Source organism: Phyllostomus hastatus, unplaced genomic scaffold (genome assembly GCF_019186645.2).
Source record: "Phyllostomus hastatus isolate PE091 unplaced genomic scaffold, TTU_PhHast_1.1 phas_scaffold_317, whole genome shotgun sequence".
Lineage (NCBI taxonomy): Eukaryota > Metazoa > Chordata > Mammalia > Chiroptera > Phyllostomidae > Phyllostomus > Phyllostomus hastatus.
In genome coordinates, this window is record NW_025334023.1 from 27,505,500 (window position 1) to 27,528,679 (window position 23,180).

Sequence of the window (23,180 nt, forward strand, 5' to 3'; positions counted from 1 at the left end):
AAGGCTGGAGAGAACTTTTAATTATCTAGATAGGGCTTCTAGGATTTTTTTGTTTTGTTTCTCCCTTTTTAAAAATAATGGGTCACATGATTAGAAATCCATAAATGTGTATAGTAATGTTTTAAAGGATAACAGTGTTAAACCAAAAGGGTCCATGTATGGAATATTAATATAGAAGGTGGGAATTTGGTGCATATAAAGGTGTTATTTATGGCTGGCTTCCTTTTGCTGTGTATATTCTCGTAACTCTGGATTGGGTCTTAATGGCTGAAGCTAGACTCAAGAAACTAAAAGGCTGGAGTCTAAGGACCTCTGTGTTCAACTCTAGATATATAACACAGGCCTCTGCTCTTCCTTTGTATTTCAAGAAGAGTCCAGTATGGACTTGACTCTCCTGTTACCTCACTTTCAGAATCCATGTATCTTAACTCTCAAGCCAGTATTCTTCCCCCTGTATCAGAGTTTCTCAGCAGCAGCACTGTTGACATTTTGGACCAGATAAGTCTTTGTTTTGAGGGACTGTCTTGTGCATTGTAGGATGTTGAGCAACATCTCGACCTCTGCCTGCTGGATGCCAGTTGTATCCCCCTAATTCTGACAGTCAGAAATGTTTCCAGACATTCCTAAATGTTTCTGGGATAGGAATCATTGTTTTGTATCATACTGCCTCAGCAGCTTTTTTCTCAAATTCTATTTTTGATCTCTTCAGTATATGACATAATTGATTGCCATAATTTGCAGAAAACAACTTCTCTGTCCTTATTGTAATCTTACTCTTTTTTTTGGATAATATTTTTTAAAATTTTATTTTAATTGTTGTTGCAGTGCAATTTTCTATCTTTCACTCCCATCCCGGCCCACCCACCCAACCTTCCCCTCCTCCTTCCCATTTCCACCTGCCCCTAGTTTTTTATCCATGTGTACTTTATACTTGTTCCTGTAAATGCTTCCCCTTTTCCCCTGAAATTTCCTCTCTTCTCCCTTCTGAACACTGTCAGCCTGTTCTCTATTTCAGTGTCATTGGTTGTATTTTGCTTGTTTCTTTGTTTTGTTGTTTAGGTTCCTGTTAAAGGTGAGATCATATAGTATTTGTCTTTCACTGCCTGGCTTATTTCACTTAGCATAATGCTTTCCAGTTGCATCCATGCTGTTGCAAAGGGTAGGAGCTCCTTCTTTCTTTCTGCTGCATACAATTCCATTGTGTAAATGTAACATAGTTTTTTGATCCATTCATTTACTGATGGGCATCTAGGTTGCTTCTAGCACCTGGCTTTTGTAAATTGTGCTGCTATGAACATTGGGGTGCATAGGTTCTTTTGAATTGGTGTTTCAGGGTTCTTAGGATATAATCCTAGCAGTGGAATTGCTGGATGAAAAGGCAGATCCATTTTTAGTTTTCTGAGAAAATTCCATACTGTTTTCCATAGTGGTGGTACCAGTCTGCAATCCCACCAACAGTGCACTAGGGTCCCCTTTTCTCCACAACCTCTCCAACACTTGTTTGTTGCTTTGCTTAAGATGGCCATTCTGACTGGTGAGAAGTGGTATCTCATTGTGGTTTTAATTTGCATCTCTCTGATAGCTAGTGATATTGAGCATCTTTTCATGTGCCTCTGCATCCTCTGTCCTCCTTGGAGAAGTGTCTATTCAAGTCCTTTGCACATTTTTTAATTGCGTTTTTTGTCTTCTTAGAGTGGAGTTGTGTAAGTTCTTTATATATTTTGGAGATTAAACCCTTGTCTGAGGTATTATTGGCAAATGTTTTCCCATATAGTTGGTTCTCTTTTTATTTTAATACTGTTTTCTTTAGCTGTGCAGAAGCTTTTTATTTTAATGAGATCCCATTTGTTTATTCTTTCCTTTATGTCCCTTGCTCTGGGGGATATATAAGTAAAAATGTTGCTGCGTGAATTATCTGAGATATTCCTGCCTATGTTCTTCTCTAGGACTTTAATAATGACATGGCTTATATTTAGGTCTTTTATCCACCTTGAATTTATTTTTGTGTATGGTGTAAGTTGGTGCTCAAGTTTCATTTTTTTTGCATGTAGCTGTCCAGTTCTCCCAGCACCATTTGTTGAAGACACTGTTTTTACTCTATTTTATGTTGCTGTCCCCTTTGTCAAATATTAATTGACCATAGAGGCTTGGGTTTATTTCTGGGCTCTCTGTTCTGTTCCATTGCTCCATGTGCCTGTTTTTATGCCAGTACCAGGCTATTTTGATTACAGTGGCCTTGTAATAGAGTTGGTATCAGGTATTGTGAACCCTCCTGCTTTGCTTTTTTTTTTTTTTTTCCTCAAGATTGTAAACAGCTATTCTGGGTCATTTATGGTTTCATATAAATTTTTGAAGTGTTTGTTCTATGTCTGTGAAATATGCCATTGGTACTTGAATAGGTATTGCATTGAATCTGTAAATTGCTTTGCGTAGTATGGACATTTGGATTATGTTAATTTTTCTAATCCATGAACATGGTATGTGTTTCCATTTGTTTGTGTCTTCCTTAGTTTCTTTCTTCCATGTTGTGTAGTTTTCTTTATATAAGTCTTTTACCTCCTTGATTAGATTTATTCCTCGGTATTTTATTTTTCTTTTTCCTGTATTGAATGGGATTTTTTTCTTGATTTCTGCTTCTGCTGTTTCATTGTTGGTTTATAAAAATGCCTGTTTTCTGGATATTGACTTTGCATCCTGCTGTTCTGCCAAATTCATTTATTAGGTCAAGCAGTTTTTTGGCAGAGTCTATAGGATTTTCTAGGTACACTATCATGTCATCGGCAAACGGTGACAGTTTCGTTTCCTCCTTTCAGATTTGGATGCCTTTTATTTCCTTTTCTTGTCTGATCGCTGTGGCTAAAACTTCCAATACTATATTGAATAAAAGTGGTGAAAGTGGACAACCTTGTCTTGTTCCTGATCTTAGTGGAAAAGACTTTAGTTTTTGCCCATTGAGTATGATGTTGGCTGTAGGTCTCTCATATATGGCTTTTATGGTGTTGAGAAATGCTCCTTCTATTCCCACTTTGCGGAGTGTTTTTATAAAAAATGGGTGCTGTACCTTATCAAATGCTTTTTCCGCATCTATTGATATGATCGTGTAATTTTTGTCTTTGCTTTTGTTTATGTGATGTATTACATTTACTGATTTGCAAATATTGAACCATCCTTGTATCCCTGGGATGAATCCCACTTGATCATGGTGTATGATCTTTTTAATGTATTGTTGGATGCGGTTTGCCAATATTTTGTTGAGGATTTTAGAGTCTGTGTTCACCAGCGATGTTGGCCTGTAGTTTTCTTTCTTTGTTGTGTCTTTATCTGGTTTTGGGATTAGGATGATGCTGGCTTCATAGAAAGAGTTTGGGAGTCTTCCATCTTTTTGTATTTTTTGGAATAGTCTGTGAAGGATAGGGGTTAACTCTTCCTTAAATGCTTTGTAAAATTCTCCTGTGAAACCATCTGGACCCAGACTTTTGTGTGTCGGGAGTTTTTTGATTACTGCTTCAATTTCATCTGCTGTTATTGGTCTGTTCATGCTTTCTGCTTCTTTTTTATTGAGTTTTGGAAGATTATATTTTTCTAGAAATTTGTCTATTTCACCTATGTGTTCAAATTTCTTGGCATATAGTTCTTCATAGAAATTTCTTACAATCCTTTGTATTTCTGTGGTGTCAGTTGTAATCTCTCCTCTTTCATTTCTGATTGTGTTTATTTGGATCCTTTGTGTTTTTTTCTTGATAAGTCTGCTTAAAGGCTTGTTGATTTTTTTTATCTTTTCAAAGAAACAGTTCCTGGAATAATTGATCATTACAATTGTGCTTTTAGTCTCTATGTCATTTAATTCTGCTGTGATCTTGGTTATTTCCTTTCTTCTACTTGCTCTGGGCTGTCTTCATTGTTGTTCCTCGAGTTCTTGTAGACGTAGGGTGAGGTTGTTTGTTTGAAATGTTTCTATCTTTTTTTAGGTAGGTCTGTATTGCTATGAACTTCCCTCTCAGGACTGCCTTGGCTGTGCCCCGTAAGTTTTGGGTTGTTGTGAGTTCATTTTCGTTTGTTTCCAGAAACTTTTTGATTTCTTCCCTTATTTCATTCTTGACCCATTCATGATTTAATAGCATGCTATTCAATCTTCATGATTTTGGGTGTTTCGGGTTTCTTCCCTTGGGGTTGGTTTCTAGTTTCAGTCCCTTGTGGTCAGAGAAAATGCTTGGTATAATTTCAGTTTTCTTGAATTTGTTGAGTATTGCTTTGTGTCCTATCATGTGGTCTTATCTTTGAAAATGTTCCATGTGCGTTTGAAAAGAATGTGTATTTTGCTTCTTTGGGCTAAACGGCTTTGTATATATCAATTAGGTCCATTTGATCTAGGGCATTGTTCAATGCCTCAATATCTTTGTTGACATTTTGTTTGGAAGATCTGTCCGTTTTTGACAATGGTGTGTTAAAATCCCCTACTATAATTGTGTTGCTGTCAATATCTTTCTTGAAGTCCTGTAAGATTTTCTTTATGTATTTGGGTGCTCCTATGTTGGGTGCATATATATTTACAATATTTATGTCTTCTTGGTGGATTCTTCCCTTGTATATTATAAAGTGACCTTCTGGGTCTCTTTTTATGGCCCTTTTTTGGAAGTCTGTTTTGTCTGATGTGACTATTGCTACCCCAGGTTTTTTTTCCTGTCCATTTGCTTGGAAAATTTTTTTCTAGCCCTTCACTTTTAGTCTGTTTAGATCTTTTGTCCTGAGGTGGGTCTCTTGTAAGCATCATATGTGTGGGTCATGCTTTCTTATTCATTCAGCTATTCTATGTCTTTTGATTAGAGCATTTAATCCATTTATGTTTAAGGTTATTACTGATAGGTACTTATTCATTGCCATTTTTGTACCTGTGTTCCTCTGTCTGTCTGTCTCTCTCTCTCTCTCTCTCTTTTTCCTTCCTTTCCTTAAAGCAGCCCCGTTAGCATCTGTTGCAGAGCTGGTTTAGTCAAGGTATATTCTTTTAGACTTCTTTTGTCTGGGAAGCTTCTTATTTGGCCTTCTATCTTGATCGAGAGCCTTGCTGGGTAAAGTAGCCTTGATTGCAGACCTCTGGTTCTCATTACTTGGAATATTTCTTACCATTCTCTTCTGGCTTGGAATGTTTCCATTGTGAAGTCAGCTGTTAGCCTTATTGGGGCTCCCTTATATGTTACTTCCTGTTTCTCCCTTGCTGCTTTTAAGATTCTCTCTTTATTTTGGTATTTTGCCATTTTAATTATGATATGTCTTAAAGTGGGCCTCTTTGGGTTCCTCTTGATTGGAACTCTCCGTGTTTCCTGGATTTGTGGGACTTTTTCTGTCATCAAATTAGGGAAGTTTTCCATCATTACTTTTTCAAATAAGTTTTCTATCCCTTGCTCTTCTGCTTCTCCCTCTGGTATCCCTATTATATGGATATTATTACGTTTCATATTGTCTTGCATTTTTCTTAATTCTCTTCATTCTTTCTGAGCCTCTTTTCCTTTTCTTGCTCTTTCTGGGTGTTTTCTTCTACTTTGTCCTCTGGCTCGCTCATCTGATCTTCTGCTTCATCAATCCTGCTTTTGATTCCTTCTGCTCTGTTCTTCAGTTCAGAAATTGTATTCTTCATTTCCTCTTGGCCCTTGTTGATAGTTTCTGTTTCCTTTTTCATGTTGATAATAGTTTTCAGTGAGTTCATTGTAGTTTCCCTGTAGTTTCTGGTAGCTAATTGTGAGCTCATTGAGCTTCCTGACAATCACTGTTTTGAACTCAATATCTGATAGTTGAGTTGCCTCTATTTCATTTAGCATTCTTTCTGGGGCTTCCTCCTTTCCCTTCATTTGGGGATTGTTTCTTTGTCTTCCCATTGTTTGTGAGACTCTTCCTTTTAGCCTCAGCTTCTTAAATTGCTCTGTTCTGGCTCCCTGGGTTTGTGGTATGAACTTCTGTGGTAGAATACCAGTAGGTTTCACTGGTGCAGTTTCCTTGATCTCCCAAGCTCACTGGTCTTGGGCTGTCATTTAAGTTGGCTCTGTGTTTGTCTTTGGGTTTTGATTGTTATTGGGTCTTTCTTTGGTGGTTCCTTCCCACCAACTGGTTAAATGAAGGTCACTCTGTCCACCATCTCTTGTATTTTGTTGTGCTGGTGAGGGCAGGTTGTGTTGAAGCTGGTTCTTCCGTGTGTATAAGGTTTTGAGGGTTCTCTCTTGCTCTTGTTCAGTTGTTTATACTGGATTGTGTCTCTACTGTTTAGTTGCATTTCCAGATAAGTCCTGAATTGAGGTTTGTGTCATTTCCACTCCCTCCTTCACCTTCTTCTGTTGTTATCTGTGGGTGGTTCCTTTGTCGTTGGGTTTCCTCTTCCAGTGGGTATTCTGGTGTTCACCATTTCCACCTACTCTTTGTGATCAGTTGGAGGGGGGAGGCAAAATGGTTTAAGACAGCAAGAGAGTATTCTATGATATTTACAGTAGCAGCCAGTAGAGAAGAGATAGGAGATCCTTTGGCTATGTATAGTGTTAACCTTGATCTTCCACCCACCTAGCTGATTTTTAGAAAGGGTGGAAAGAAGGTAAGACTCTTGTTGGGGAGAGAAGGATTGTGAATTGGATCTAGAAAGCAGTGAGGTTGTGGGAGGTCAGATTCTGAGGTAAGGTGAGAGTAAAGGATAGTAAATAGATGTAGTGTGTGAGAGAATAGAGTCAACCACTACAGTAATAGAGTTCAGGAAACTGTGAAGTGGGCTAAGATCTGGGAGGGGTGTTGTGAAGTATTTACAATTGCATGGAACAGCATTTATTTGCAATAATATTAGGTCAACAATCACATGACAGAATCTATGAGATCTAGATAACAAGAATAGGGAGTATAGAACCATGAGTAGTGTGCTAATGGGACATGGGTGAGGTAAAGGACAGTAAATTAGCAATACACTATGAATGAGGTATCAGGGGAAACCTGTCAGGTGATATAATATAACCAGCCTAGCAAAGCAGACTATTCAGAAAGAAGAGGAATACAAAAATACTATTTAAAAAAGATGTTAGAATAATGGAAAAATAATAATAATACAGATATGCCATAACTTGCAGGTTCTCTGTAATAGCAGAGTAAAATTTGTCTCACTGTTGCAGCTGTTGTGATGCCCCTTCTTTGGGCTCAACTCTGGTCTTTTCACAGTTCTGGGTTTTTGTCTCAGTTGTAGGTATTTTTTTATAAAAAGGCAGATGAAGGAAGGAAGAAGAGATAAAATTGGAGGAAAGAAAGTAGAAAGGAACCTACTATTTTGTACCTACCATTTATGCTTCTTATTTCCTGTTCCTTTTCCCCCATTCTACCCCCACCCCCTCTCCACTGATAACCCTCCATGTGATCTTCATTTCTGTGATTCTCTTCCTGTTCTAGTTGTTCGCTTAGTTTGTTTTTGTTGTTTTTAGGTTCAGTTGTTGATAGTTGTGAGTTTGTTGTCATTTTACCATTCATATTTTTTATCTTCTTTTTCTTAGATAAGTCCCTTTAACATTTCATACAATAAGGGCTTAGTGATGATGAACTCCTTTAACTTGACCTTATCTGGGAAGCACTTCATCTGCCCTTCCATTCTAAATGATAGATTTGCTGGATAGAGTAATCTTGGATGTAGGTCCTTGCCTTTCATAGCTTTGAATACTTCTTTCCAGGCTCTTCCTGCAAGGTTTCTTTTGAGAAATCAGCTGAAAGTCTTATGGGAACTCCTTTGTAGGTAACTGTCTCCTTTTCTCTTGCTTTTAAGATTCTCTCCTTGTCTTTCATCTTAGGTAATGAAATTATGATGTTCCTTGGTGTGTGCTTCCTTGGGTCCAACTTCTCTGAGATTCTCTGCGCTTCCTGGACTTCCTGAAAGTCTATTTCCTTTGCCAGATTAGGGAAGTTCTCCTTCATTATTTTTTCAGATAATTTTCCATTTCTTGCTCTTCCTCTTCTCCTTCTGGCACCCCTGTGATTCGAGTGTTGGGTCATTTATCACCTAAGACTCTCCTCATGTTTTTGAATTCCTTTTTTCTCATTCTGTTCTGTTTAATGTTTATTTCTTCCTTCTTGTCCAAACCATTGATTTGAGTCTCAGTTTCCTTCCCTTGCCAGTTGGTTCCCTGTATATTTTTCTTTATTACACTTTGTATAACTTTCACTTTTTCCTCTGTTTTGCGACAATACTCAACCATTTCTGTGAGCACCCTGATTACCAGTGTTTTGAACTATGCATCTGGTAGGTTGGCTATCTCTTCATTGCTTAGTTGTATTTTTTCTGGAGCTTTGATCTGTTCTTTTCATTTGGGTCATATTTTCTCATCTCAGTGTGTCTGTTACATAGTAAAGGGCAGAACCTTAGGTATTTGCCAGGGCAGGGTAACCCATGTGGCTATGTTGTGCTGCTGTATGTGGGAGAGGGGTCAGAGAGGGAACAATGCTGCTTGCTCAGCTCTAGGCTGGCTTTTAGTCACTTCTTCCACCCATAAACAAACTGGGCCCTTCTAGTGCTGATTCCCGGGTGGGTGGGTCTGTATAGATGCTAGGTCCTTGAGGTTCTCTCCAACCAACTCTTCTGTGAGGCTGGGAGTTTCTCCTGTCTCCACAACCCCCACAGGTTTTTTCAGTCAGAGGTTGAGGCTTTATTTCCTGGAGCTGGAACCCTGGGTTGCACAGTCTGTCTCATTCCCCAGTTGTTCCTCCCGGTTTATCTGCATGAAAATGTGGGACTGCCAGCTCCACCAGCTTCTGCTTCGCCTGCCCAGGTCCTCTGGCTGTCTCCTTGCCAGTAGTCCTTTCCACACCGGTCTGGATGAATGTTTCTACTTTAACTCCTTGGTTGTCGGAGTTCCATACAGTTCAATTTTCTGGCAGTTCTGGTTGTATTGTTTTTAAATTAACTATCCTTCTTTTGGTTGTGTGAGGAGGCACAGTGTATCTACCTATACCTCCATCTTGGCCGGAAGTCCTGTTTTCCATTTTTTTTAATTGGGGTTACACAGTGGTAGGTTAGGTGGGTGTTGAATGCATTTGATTCCTTCAAGGCACATAAGGCAGTCTTCTGATGGTTTTGTGGACAAAATGCAGAAATATTGACTAGATTCATAGCCACTTGTATGACTGTATTTAATGACTATTGACTAATAAGCAGTTCATTGTCACCCTGGAGGGGAAGATCATAGGTGCTACCTTTTCAGTATTTTGCCTTTGTCTTTTTTTCTTTCATTTCTTTTTTTTTTTTTTTAATTTTATTTTTATTTATTTTTAGAGAGGGAAGGGAGGGAGATAGAGAGAGAGAAACATCAATGTGCGGTTGCTGGAGGTTATGGCTTGCAACGCAGGCATGTACCCTGGCTGGGAATCGAACCTGCGACACTTTGGTTCGCAGCCCGCGCTCAATCCACTGAGCTACGCCAGCCAGGCTGCCTTTGTCTTTATTGTAGATGAAATCATAGCAAATGTGTGTATTAAGTCTTAAGATAACACAAAATGTAGATGAATGGGTAGCATTTTAGATGTTAGAATCAATAATCACAAGTATCTTTCCTGATGCTTAAAATCAGCAAATGGTATTTAATAGAGATAAACGTAACAGAAAGATAGATACCTGGTACTTTCCATCCAGTCTTACACCTCATTTAAAATTTGAGATGGAACACTGATGATCAGACTCCTCATTAGAACCCAAGAAAGTCACAGGGCACTGTCTGCACATGGCCCCATGTGAGTCATTCACCAGGCTAACTGCACGTTCCTTCAGGTACTCCGGCTGCCCTGGTGACCAAGAGGGAGGGGAAGCCACACGTCTTGTGTTGAGTACTATTTGTGAATGGAGAGTGAGGCGAGGCTGAGCTCTGGTTTTAATAGTTGCTGATTATGTGATTCCTGCCTCCTTTATTGTGATTTTTTTTGTATATTTAAAAAAGCTTGAGACTCAGTTGTTTAATTCATTTTTGTTTAGAGCTATTTGCTGCTTTGTTTTTTCCACCTTAGGTGATTGAGGTGGATGACTCTGATGTGGAAGAAGACATTTTTCCTACCACTTCAAAAACAGGTCAAAGGTAAGTGCAGTGACTTCCTGCGAGAAAAAAAAAGAAACCCTGAAAAATTCAAAATTATCCAGAATTTTACTTATACATATTTCTATGCCACAGATGTTTAACAGATTTATTTACAACTAGTCAAGTAGGTAGAAAAGTGAAGAATAGACCAAGGACTGCTTCACAGAGTTGATGCAGTGTTTTCACTGAAAATTCACATAAGCTGTAATTTTTTTTATCTTTAATACGCAGTGATTTTCTTGATGGAGTATTATGTTCTCTCCAATTAACAGAAAATAGTTTTGTATTTTGTTAAAACAATGCTTTGATGTCTCTTGATTTCAACTGTGCCATCATATTTCTATGGACTGAGTCACACAGGCTGCTTTGCTAAACGCTGAGAAGAGGATCATGTCACCTTTCTCTGCCTTCTCAGACAGAGCACCTGCATGCTTTCGTGTCCTTTTGAACTTTTCCCTTTACTGTAAAGCTTGACTTGGTTCAGTATTACTGTTTTCTTCTGTGTTAACATTTTAAGTGAATACAGCTTAACTATAAAACTCAGTTAATGAAAATTTTAACTGAAGAAAATAATCAACAGCTTATTTATACTTATGTTCTCTGTGAGCATTATATTAGGTCTGATGGGGGCCATAATATTTTAATAAGCTTACTGCTTTCAGGCAACATAGATTATAGTGGAAAAGAGAAATGAACACATTTCAATCCATTAAGGGGTGATTGAGTCAGTACATAGCTATGTATAGAACTTTTTTAAAATACAAACTAGGCATGAGTACATATAGGCTCTGGCAAAAAGGAGCAAGAAGTGTGGACTCTCATACCTCTCATAGAAGAAAGAGCTTTATAGAGGGAGTAAAATGTGCCTGAGATTTTGAAGATAGAAATTACTTGGATTAGGGGGATGGAGAAAGACAGCTGAGAGTAACGGCAGGAGCAGGAGTTCTAAAATAGGGGGAGATCGAGGGAAAAGCTCTACTTCAGGGTTACTCAAACTTTTTTTCATGATCTAAACTGTTTTTTCGTTACCTGTGTATAAAAATTACATTTGATTTAAATTAATTAAAATGACTTAAATTAAATTTACAAATTAAATACTAAAGAATTACATTTTGTGGGCTAGCATTGAGTCTGAGACGGCCAAAAACCATTGTAATATCTAAGATTTTTCGCCTACTTCATTCCCTGGAACAAGTTTTCATTGCACAGATATAAGAATATGATTTATGTGAATTGAGGGTCTGTGTTGGAATACCTGTTAAGTGTAGTTGCACATCTACTTTTTATTCAGTTAAATCTTATGCTGGGACCTGGAGATAAAAATATAAAAGAAATGTCTCCTTCCTTCCAGCATTGTGCACTTTAGTGCTTTGCTGATTACAGAGACCCAATAACCCATCAAGATAAATGAAATCTAAGCGAAGTGCCAGTGTCTTCTTAGAATAGGTCCTTGAATTTTACAGAGAAGGTAGGTGAGATTCAAGTTGATGATCAACAGATACTTAGAGGAAATCATCAGGGTGCAGCAGCAAAATAATGTCACAGGCCACAGGCATCTACTTTGAAAGGGCTATTAGGCAAGGCCTCTGCAGAGGTCACATTTACGTTGAATTTTACTGTGATAGAATTTAGCCTTGCAAATTCTTCCATTGTTATAGTGGGAATAAGAGGACCCTTTCAGATTTGATAGAGCTGGCAGAGAAAAACCACCCTCTCCTCAAAGCAGCAAGCGTGAGAAGACCCAGCTCCATCTGGCCAGGCAGAGGAGGAGAGATTGAGGGGATTCTATCAACCCTTGCCATGGGATGAACTAACATTTCAGCCTACCATTTATGTGCTAGGCACAGCCTCAGGCCAGTTTAACATGTTATGCTTGTAGCACTGCTACACATGACTTATTGGCTGAACATCTCTGGAGAGGAATTCTAATTTATGGCTTCAAATTATATCTGAACAAAAATGGAGAAAACTTACACTCCTGGCTCTCAATTTGATACCCGCCATTTCCTTACTTTTGAGCCGCAGGAGGCTAATCAAATCAAACACTGTTTGACATCCCAGACAATAGCCCATTTCCTCAGCCCTGCGGTCAAAACAGATTTAGGGTTCTTGCTATGATCAAATGAGTCAGTGTTTGTCATAGGCACCTGGCTTGTTTCTGGGCCCCATTGGTTATTCTAGGGAGAAATCAGAAAGCAGAGTCAGGTCTCAATGGGTGCTTCTTTCCATAACTTTCCGCCTTTCCCAAAACCCCCAACAGCAACGCATTAACCTGTCACCTGAGCACTCTGGCTTTATGCTTTTGATGATCTTCTCCTTCCTGGAAACAAGTCAATAACTAACCATTTCCTGCTTAGGTCAAGTACAGAGAGATGGAGTCTCCTGAGGTGGATCAGTTGATAAATTTTTTGATCCTCTACCTCTAAAGCTGTGTTGCTCAACAGATCGTCCTGTCCTTTCTTTTTGTGCATAAGAACTTGTGTATGTTTTTGTTTCCTTCTGACCAAGACCTCTTGATTCTCAACCTGTTTGCCCAGACAAGACCTTCAGACATACTTGTTTTGCTGTAACAACATCCCAAAGCATCCCCAAATTGGCTAAGAATGCATACTGTTTTCATTTAAAACAGAAGTCAGCCTACTTTCTTAAAGGGCCAAATGGTAAATATTTTACACTTTCCAGACCAAGAGGCAGAATCTAGGACATTGTGTAGGTACTTACATATCCATTTAAAATGTAACCATTTCAAAATGTGAACATTCTTAGCTCATAGGCAGTTAAATACAGGCAGGCTGGATTTGGCCCACTAGACATAGTTTGCTGGTCCCAGAGCCAAGATGACTTAAATTTTATATGAATAAAAAGACAGCTGTACCTGGCATTGCTCTGTGGATTGAGTGCCAGCCTGCCAACCAAAGGGTCTCTGGTTCGATTCCCAGTCAGGGCATATGCCTGGATTGGGGGCTAGGTTGGGGGCCAGGTCCATGTTTGGGGGTGTGCAAGAGGAACCAGTGAATGTTTCTCTCGCACATCAATGTTTTTCTCCCTCTCTCCCTCCCTTCCTCTCTTTCTAAAGAAAAAAAAATAAAATCTTTAAAAAAAAAAGACACAGAAATATGAGTTCTACTACCACAAGTTAAGCTTCACAAGGGTAAGAATCATGATTTTTTTGTTCAATGACATTTCCCAGGACCTATCATAGTATTTGGCTAGGAGCAAGCACTGAGTAAATATTTTCTTTTTGATTTGGATTGAACACGAATAATACAAACATGCAACTCTAGAAAGTGGGGTGCCTTCCCTAAGTTCCTTTTATGTGTTACGGCAGTGGTCCCCCACCTGTTTGGCACCAGGGGCCAGTTTTGTGGGAGACAATTTTTCCACGGACTGGGGCAGGGGCAGGGGTGATGGTTTCAGGATGATTCAAGTGCATCATACTTCTTGTGTACTTTATTTCTATTATTATTACATTGTAACATATAGTGAAATATGCAACTCACCATAGTGCAGAATCAGTGGGAGCTGTGAGCTTGTTTTCCTGTAACTGCACGGTCCCATCTGGGGTGACGGGAGACAGTGACAGCCGAAGTGTGTTGCTTATGTCCAGTCTACTCCCTGATCTTGCTTGGGTTGCTGTCACTGCAGAAAACCCTGCTTCACAAAGATAGGATGTTGGAAATGGAAGCAGGCTTTTCTGTGTTTTTGTGGCAATCTTAGGATATTCCGCTTTGACTTTATTTTTTTATTTTGCCTGCGACGGTTTCTTAATTTTTGTTCCTTTAAGGCTACTGAAAATCTGCACATAAACAAGGCAGTTAATTCTCATAATAAAAATACCCCTGTCCATATAGTTAAGGTCTCCATCAGATGCCACAGTGAGCATGTGGCATGTCACATTCTATTCCACAGGGCCATTTTCTTGTGAGCTTGGGATTATGATGAATTCTTTGTGGAAATACGAGCTTCTCACAGACTGCCTCCTTGAGCAGTAAATACTGTGCTGCTTCACTGTGAAGAAGGAACGTGGAACACGGGTTAAATTAGCAATTTTGCTCTCGTGATATATATTCTCATAACATGTAGTCATGGAAGCCTCATGGTCATGTCATTCACTCTGATAAGCACTCCATCAGTTCTCAAAAAAAAACTGCAACAGCAGGATAAAGCCAGCAGGTGTTACTCTCGTTTTCACACCTAGACTTGAAACTCCATGATCACGAAGTTCATCCTCAAACTGGAGAACTTTTTCAAAAAACTTACTCTGTTCTCTGGCTTTCAGTTTCTCTGTATCTCAATGATCTGTTGTTGGTACAACCTTTAACTTCAGTGATTCTCCAAGTAATGTTCCCTTATAATCTGTTGTATAGGTCCAATGATACAGTTCAATAATCTCCTTGGGGGGTTCACCCTCCATCCTGCTTTCCTCCCACTCTTCCACACAGGCTCCTTTGTGCATTCCTTGGTAGCTGTTTACACATCTTAAAGCATCTGTAGCATTGGACTTGAACCCAAAGCCAGAACAGTGCTGGATTCTTAAAATGTTGTCTCCAAACACCATTTCGGGGAGGGATAGTATATGCAGTTCATCAGCTACCTTCTCCATGCCCACAGACTGCATGATGTGGATCTTGGTAGCTTTCAGCTACCAGGGCCCGAAGAAGAAGTCCACGTGGCTGCTCTGGAAGCTATGGATCATCATGGCCCAGGTGGGGCCATGTGGATTGCTAAGGACAAGCCGGAGGGGCAGCGGCAGCAGGCACCAGTTCTCTGCCTTGCTGTGGCCCTGCCTCCACTTTAATCTGATCACCTCCTGCTGTGCGGCCCCGCCCACAGGGTTGGGGATCCCTGTGTTATAGACACATAACTGAGATTGGAATGAAACAGTATTTCAGTGTTGCCACCCTTTGCAGGAGTGGGGATGGTAGTAGACACTATAATGATAAGTAAGCATCTGTAGTGCTTCATGTGTCAGGCACTGATCTAAGTGTTTAAGTACATTAGCAGATTTAATCTTGAAAAATTATTATCCTCATTTTACAGTTGAGAAAATGGAGGCACAGAGGGGTTCAGTAACTTGCCTAAAGCCACATAGCTAGTAAATGCAACGTTGGAATTCAGACCCTGGCCTCAGAGTCTATTTCCTCACCATTAAGTTTTTACTACCTCTCATGTAGATTGCAGGGATGTATTAACATTTTTGTTCATGGATACTACGAGAGTGGAAAAATTTAGTTTGTAAGGCACCTTTGCTGAGTTCTCTGGTTCATTTTCTCTGTTTTTGCTTCAGGTGGTCAAACACATCATCATTTTCAAGCAACCCCATGTCACAGAGCCAAGCAGCTAAAGGAGTCAATTTTGAATCAGATGAGGTAATAAAGTAATATTGTTATATCTTAACTTTTAACTGCTTCTAAAATTTAAATAAGGACTGCTAAGCTACTTGCTGGAAATTATTTTAAAAAATAGTTTGAATTGATAACGTTTCTTTGAAGTATAGCTAGTAATTGAGTCAGTAAGTACTGTCTGTTGAGTGCCCATCAATATAAATACCTCAGATTTGTAAAAGGCCTGCATATTTAAAAAATATTATATTTATTCAACTCTAATTTGCTCAGTTAACAAGAGGATCAGAATGTGGAGTTTTTTTTGCTTCTTTCATTTATATTAAAAGAAATGATGGTGATGATATCCTGAAAGCTTTTAATGTTACCTTAAAGGTACTTGTTAAATACCCACTATATGCTGCACACATTTCATATATAAGATAGTACATGCTGGTGATTTTCTTGTCACAGACATGTTCAGATATTGACTGAAATATGCCATGGGGCAGGATGTCTGAAATAAACTCCAGTCCAATGTGGTTATCTGGACCAGACGACTATGAAATCTCTTCTAACTTACATGGGAAGGAATGGGAAGAGGCAGAATCAGGCCTTGCCTCTCTTGCCTTTATTCATTTGTTTTAGCTAAACTGAATTAAAGCTACATGACTGAAGGATACTGGCCTTTTCCTGTCCTCCATGGCCGCCATTTGAGTGGTCTTTGCTAATTTTTGTTGAATTGTTTGAAGGTGTTTCTTTTAAGCCTATCGCCTCTTTCATTTATTTATTCTTATGTTAAAAATTTTTAAATTATGGTAAAAACACTTAACATAAAGCTTTACCATCTTAACCATTCTTAAAAGTACATATAGTTCACTAATGTTAAGTATATTCACACTGTTGTGCCACAGACCTCCAGAGCTTTTTCATCTTCCCAAACTGAAAATCTCTGCCCACTGAACAACTCCCTGCTTCCTCCTCCCCACCGACCCCGGCAGCCAGCCTTCGTTCGTCTCTGAATTGACTGCTTTAGACACCTTACATAAGTGGGCTCATACAGCGATTGTCTTTTCGTGACTGGCTTCTTGGAGCATAATGTCCTCCAGGTTTGCTCCTGTTGTAGCGTGTGACTCACCCCTTTTATTTCAAGCTTCAACAGCTGCTCTCATGTTCCATGTATTCCAGCTGTGGTTTAGAAACTGCTTGAGGAGAAGACTCATCAAATTCAGGCTGCAGAGAAAAATTACAGCTTGAACTCCATCAGTTAAATACTAACATGTTGCCTCCTGGAGGGAAGTGAGAGGTTGTTGACTGGTTTGTTCATTTCAAAGCATCTAGAAGTACCTGTGTTTATATGTTATAGTTTAAAAGTCTGTATAGGTCATGTTAATGGCAAAGAAGGACTAATAGCAAGTAACTCTATTAAACTTCAATTTGAATTTATTTCTGGTTTATTAACAAGTTCTACTTTGGTAGCTGAAAATTAATCAACAAATAAAAGTTAATTTTTCAGGGCACCCATTTTTCACCAGAGATAGCTCTCTTAGCAAACATTTGAATGTGTTAATACCATCAACAAAGCATAATATCAATAATTATTCCTTTTCATTAATACCATAAAAGAAATATAAATAAAAAATTTGTGAAAATTATGCTCTTCTGAATATTTAGTTGTAGAATAATAAGAATTAACTTAATGTTATCCTCATCAAATTATGTAATTTGATGTGAGGTTTATTAGTTTTCTTTGTCTTTAATTAAAGTTCTTCGTTAATCTCTGATATTCTTCTCTTGTTACAAATCATATAATCTGCAGCCCAGCAGCATGGGGACGCTTTGAAAGTGAAACACTCCTATTTCTTTCTTATGAAATATTTCAAAGGTTGCTTTGCTGCATTCTTTTCTTGCATTAGTCCTAGACTAGCTATTTATTTCTAACACTAAATGTGTAATAAGAAAAACAAATTACAGCTATTTCTCAGTTAGATGATGTGGCTTCATTATTTTTTTGTCTGAGCTTTCAGAACATCAGATACTAAAATGACATGTAAATGAAAAATACCTATTCAAAAACCAAATAGAAATGACTTGAAGAGTATTTATTTTTCTGACTTGTCCACACCTTATTTGTCTTTATTAAGGTCAATAGCTGGGAGAACTGTATATAGTCAATATTGTAGGTATATATACACACGTATACCAGGATAAATTTTTATTAATACTAGCTAAGAATTTAATTGGACTTACTAATTTCATCAGTGAAATAGCTAGTGTCAAAGCGGGGAAGAGAAAACATAATTGACAAACTATTCATATTTATAAAGGAAATGGAAAAATGAAAGTCTATCTCAAGTGATAGGAGAAAATTACTCTTACTGGTACTGTTTTGCCCATAAGAACTTCTGTCTTGTCTCAGTGAAGTGTGGAGCAGTCACTGAAATAACATTTGTATGTCGTTTCAGGACGATGATGATGATCCTTTCATGAACATTAGTTCTTTAAGAAGAAACAGAAGATAATTATTTAATGGCACTTTGTAGTTTTCAAGATTCAGGAAAAATCAAAACATTGCAGGCTAAGAGTTTACAGTAGAAGATTTTAAAGTATTGCTGTTAACTGAAGAATCTGAAAGAGACTTACTTAACAGAGAGAGAATGTATAAGAATTTCTGGTTCTGAGTACCATTTCCTGAGGATGGCTCCATTACTTACTTGAGGACTTCCCAGCTCAAGGACATATAACCTGGCTGTGGTTTTTCTCATTTTTATATCTGGTTATTAACATTACGTGGTGATGCTCTATAACATTTAGACTGTTACTTTCCTGACGTATATTAGTGTATATCTTAGAGCTTTGCTTAAATATTAATCTTGAATAATGATTAAAATGAATGTGCCATTGTACATTTCTGCTTCACAAAGACTGCATCAGTATTTTAATGTACTTACATTTAGCCACAGTTGAGAAACAGCTTATAAAACTTAATCTCTTTATAATTTCAATATTTTCTAAGGATTCTCTATTTGCTGAAAGTAAAACAGTCCATGTGAAACTGTGCCTAATCTCACTATTTGTTAGTGAGTATGTGTCCTCTTTCTAATGGTTGTGATAGCATTAGCCATGGAGACTGAGATGATTAAGGTGTACCTTATATTTTGAGTAATTAGATATGTTTGTATAAAAAAATAAAACATGATCAGAATTATTGACTTTTTAATATTTATTTGTAAAATATTATGTTCCAGTGAATGGTGGTTATTTTCTCCATTATTCTTCATTCTTCATGGTTCTCCCTGTATCTCTCTCATCCGTTTCTAGGAAGAAAAGAAAGCTTTAAAAGGCCCCTGAGAGTATTCCTTCTTTTCACCTGGGAAACAGCTGTATTTAAAGACTGCTCATGGAAGGTATAGGTCTTGGCAGTGCAATAGTCTGGCATTTCCTCACATGCAGAAACAAACACTTGACTGGGCAGTATTCATGTTTATTGGCATAGGCATACCTGAAATATGTCAAATTATGAAAGAACATTTGCATAGTGGCTGCCTTTATACTATACCTCTGAAGTGACCTACGTCAAGAATTTTGATGTAACATTCTAATGAGTTTCTTTAAAAATATTTTCTGTACCTAACTTGAGCATAAGGATTATTTTAGCAGGCAGCATTGACTCAATGGAAGGCATTGTCCTGTGAAATATTCTCAGGCACCTCTGTGCACCTTTAACATTCCCAGTGTCTGAATGAAGCAGGGGTGAAGGAAGGAACAAGAGTTGCCCTGCATGATGGCATGGAAGCCAGTGTGGGCGGCGGTCTCTGGGTGGTGCCGCCCCTGCACAGGGCAGCATCAGGTCTTGGCTCTTATGCACTTGCCACTGAGGTACATGTGCCTGGGTGAGTGTCATAGTGAGGGAGGTGGCTGCTGAGGCGTCCTGACAGGTTCCTGAGAAAAATGAATAAGGCTTTATCCCTTTCTAAAATTGTGCTCTACACTATGAAAGAGGCACTACATGTGATGCAGTTAGCTCCTAGGAAAAGTGATTCCACAGCTGAAAGGTGAAATTCCTTTGAACTAGTCATTTTGTCACTAGTGTGTCACTTACTGGAAATATGGAAAATGAAACATGAAAGAAAAATCATTTGGAAGAATATTGTTGCGCAGTTAAGTGTGTCATATTATTCTTGGTATTCTGTATCGATGTAGTGCAATCGAGAGGTTTGGGACAGTTTCAGACGTGTTAGCATGGGTGCGTAGAGGTGATTCTGGATGATTGTGGAGAGCCAGCTGTTGCCATTGAAGGCTGAGAGCAGCAGTGAAAACATCCTGAGGAGAAAAATCTTTCTGTCATTTACCAGAGAACATACCTCTTTCTCATCTTTTGTTCCGTATCATAAAAAAACAATAGTGCATTCACAAGGTAATGGACACATTGCAGTTGTAGGAAATATAAGTGGTGGAAAATTCAAGCATGTAGGCATGTAACTTTTAATTTGGGCACATATACCTTTTCTAAACCTTTAAAATTGCAAAATACAGTGACAGAAAAGTCACATGGTTTAACAAATAATTATGAAGTGAGCACTCATGGCATCTCTGCCACTCAGAATGTAGACTGTCCCAAGTGTCTGGAAGCCCGCTGAGTGAGTTCTCTCTTTTGAGGAACTGCCTGCCTTGACTGTAATTGAGAAGCTGTCTTTTTTTGCCACAAGGTGGTGCTTCCACCATTAGATGGCAGATAGGATGATGCAACTGCAAGTCTACAATTAAGTTAGTGTAGTTTTGCAGTAAATTTGGAACCTATGCAATAATACTCTCCCTATGCAGTAATACCAAAATTAGCCTTCTAATCTTATATGTACATTGTTTTACCTATGTCACCTGGCTCTGCCTGTTACTAAGGGAATTGCCAGTTTGATAAATTTTACATATAAAAAAGTTCAAGAAGAAACTTTTATGCTTTAATAAACAAAGAGAAAAACCCTTTATTAGAAACACTGAATTAAAAAGTCTCCCATTGAGCCCTGGCTGGCTGGCTCAGTTGGTTGGAGTGTTGTCCCTTATACCAAGGGTTGTGGGGTTTCACTCCCCATTAGGGCAAATACCTAGGTTGTGGGTTTGATTCCTGGTCTGGGCTCATGCAGGAGGCAAATGATCAATGTTTCTCTCTCTCGTTACTCCTCTCTCTAAAAGTCAAAGTATATCCTCGGGTGAAGATTTTTTTAAAAAGTCTCCCATTGTAAAATTTTACTGTTGAAATATACTGTTTAAAAATATCTTTTCCCCATCAGTGTAATCTGATGTCCTTTTTTATATCTATCATATATTCTTAATATTTTGTGTTTTCTTATAAAGCTAACTACTATTAGGATTATTATAAAAGTTTTATAAAATAAAGACTTGTTTTTTTGAGTCCAAAGAGTTTCCATGTTCTTGAATAAAAAATGTCCACATTTCAGCATATGCTTACCTCATTCCCTTTTAATATTTTTGAACTTAATGTTTATTAGCTAGATCTGAAAACACTAGAATTTTAGTTTGATCTCTGTGAGCCAGTTCCAGTGCTCACAGATTGCCATGCACATTTGTGTATCTTTACCATGACTGATCACTAACTCTGATTTTAGTTGTTTTTAAGTTGTAAGGGCAACCCATATTCTCAAAGTTCAGACATTGAAAGATGTATCAAAACATGTGTCCTCTCCCCTGAAATCCTCTTCCCTCTCAACAGTTAGGTACATATTTCTCTAATTACTATTCTCTGAATGACTTCTAACAAAAATTATTGAGTAAGAACCCCAAATTGTATACTCAAATATTTTAGTTCCCATATCAAGGCATATATGTTCACCTTCGTATTTATCTTGACATTTTGAGTGTTCCACATCTATTTTTTTTCCTTTTTTTTTTTATCTTTCAAAGACAAAATTTTAACCCACATTTCTCACACTATATTTCATCAGGTTGTCACTCTTAAGACACTACAAAACCCCACACTATTCTCCAGTCTGAAAGGCAGACACACATTGAGATTTTGAAGGCATTTATACCAAAGTATTTAAACTACAATGCTTTTACCCCCTGCAAATATGACATACAGATGGACATTTATGAGTTTCTTGAAACAGCAAGCATAGACAAGTATTTATTTACCTTTTACCAGAATTCGCCAATTTTTAACATTTTGACATTTAAAAAATTCTTTGTGTGTATGGTACATACACATACTTACATACACATTTAACTTTTTTCAACTTTTTGAGGGTAGTTTGCAAAGGGCAGTTAATGCTTTCAACCTTTATAATGAAGCATATATTCCCTGGGAATAAGGGTTATGTCTTACATAGCAACAGTATAGTTACCAATTTCAGGAACTTTAACACTGATTTAGCACTTTAATCTACAGTCCATAGTCCAGTCTTCTCAGTTGTCTCAATAATTTCCTTACACAGCATGTTTTTCTTTGTAGTCTAAAATTTAATTCTATTTTTTGAATATGTGGAACATTACCGTGCTTCCAGAAATCTAAACCATTCAAAATGTATACTCAGATCTTAGCTCCCTTCGCTATCCTTTTCACTCCTTTCTGCTCCATTGGTCTGTCTCTCCATTCACCGGTAGCATGGGTTCAAACACGGAGGCTGTGGAATGTGTTTTAGTGTCTGATAGGGCTAATCACCCCTCATAGTCTTTTATTTTCCATGTTTACCATAGTTTTTCAGTTTCAGTGTTTCAGTGTTCTTCTGTGTTTGTTTTTCCAAATGAACTGCACTGTTAGTTTCCTAGTTCCAGCAGCTGCATGACCTCTTTCCTGGGACTTTATGTCTGACATCCATGGTGCAGCCTGTATCTGTAGTTTGGACTTTCATTGCTTCTCATAACTTACACTCCCACCAGGGATACAGGCGCATCCTAGGTGCTCCCTGTCCTTGCAATACTTGGTATTGTCAGTCTTTTTTTTTATTGTGGCTTTAATTTTCATTTCTCTGATGATTGATGATGAGGAACATTCAAATGTTTTGGGGAATTTTGAATCCCTTTCTGATATGTGTTCACCTTTTGCCCATTTTTAAATAGGTTGTCTGCCTTCTTAAACTTGATTCTAAGAGTTATATATATTATTTAGGTGATATTCATATATTTTAAAATTCCTGCATTAGATATATGTATTGCAAAGTCTTCTCCAGTCTGTGGCTGGCCTTTTCCTTCTATAAATGGTATCTTGTAGAACAGAAGTTCTTAATTTAATGAAGTCCATTGTATCAATGGTTAATGTTTTGTGGCCTGTTTGAGAAAACTATTTTCTGTCCTAAGATCAAAGAAATTCTATGTTATCTTCCAGAAGCTTATCTGATTGTCTTTCATATTTTGCTCTGCAGTCCAGCTGGGAATCGATTTCAATGTGTGGTGTGGGAGAGGCACTTTGTTTCACTTGCACCAGCAGTGTTTGGTGAAGTGACTGTCCTTTCCCCCTGCTTTGCAAAGATATCTTTTTCTTCAGAGCTTTGAGGGAATTTGTTGAGAGCTGCTCTCATATATCCAAAGGGTGCGGAGCTTTTCTCTATCATTGGCAGGTGTCACAGGTGGTCCCTTTATTGCCACTAGGTAGTAGGCCAGACTCCAACGACCACAATAGCCACGAGCAACAATGGAATCACCATTATCACCTCGCAAGGTGCTGCTTTTCTGTCCACCATAGTCACACACCGGGTTTCAGTGTGAAGTTTCTCATCTGTGTTTTCCACCAAGTGGGCAAACTCATCAATCATCTCATTCTGTTTACCCAGCTCCT

At 38.2% G+C, this 23,180-nt stretch overlaps 1 protein-coding gene and 1 pseudogene across 6 annotated transcripts in view; one reads left to right on the forward strand and one right to left on the reverse strand.

Moving 5' to 3' along the window:
- The window catches only part of MRE11 (MRE11 homolog, double strand break repair nuclease), a 76,094-nt gene extending 57,497 nt beyond the window's left edge, over positions 1–18,597 (forward strand). For all 6 annotated transcript variants that reach the window (XM_045818230.1, XM_045818231.1, XM_045818233.1 and 3 more), the window contains 3 exons: positions 10,003–10,070; positions 15,358–15,439; positions 17,857–18,597. In XM_045818230.1, coding sequence (XP_045674186.1) covers positions 10,003–10,070; positions 15,358–15,439; positions 17,857–17,913 — 207 coding nt within the window. In that variant the 3' untranslated portion in view covers positions 17,914–18,597. The remainder of the gene's footprint in view (positions 1–10,002; positions 10,071–15,357; positions 15,440–17,856) is intronic.
- LOC123805570 lies at positions 13,969–14,769 on the reverse strand (annotated as a pseudogene).
- Positions 18,598–23,180: the final 4,583 nt, after the last annotated feature.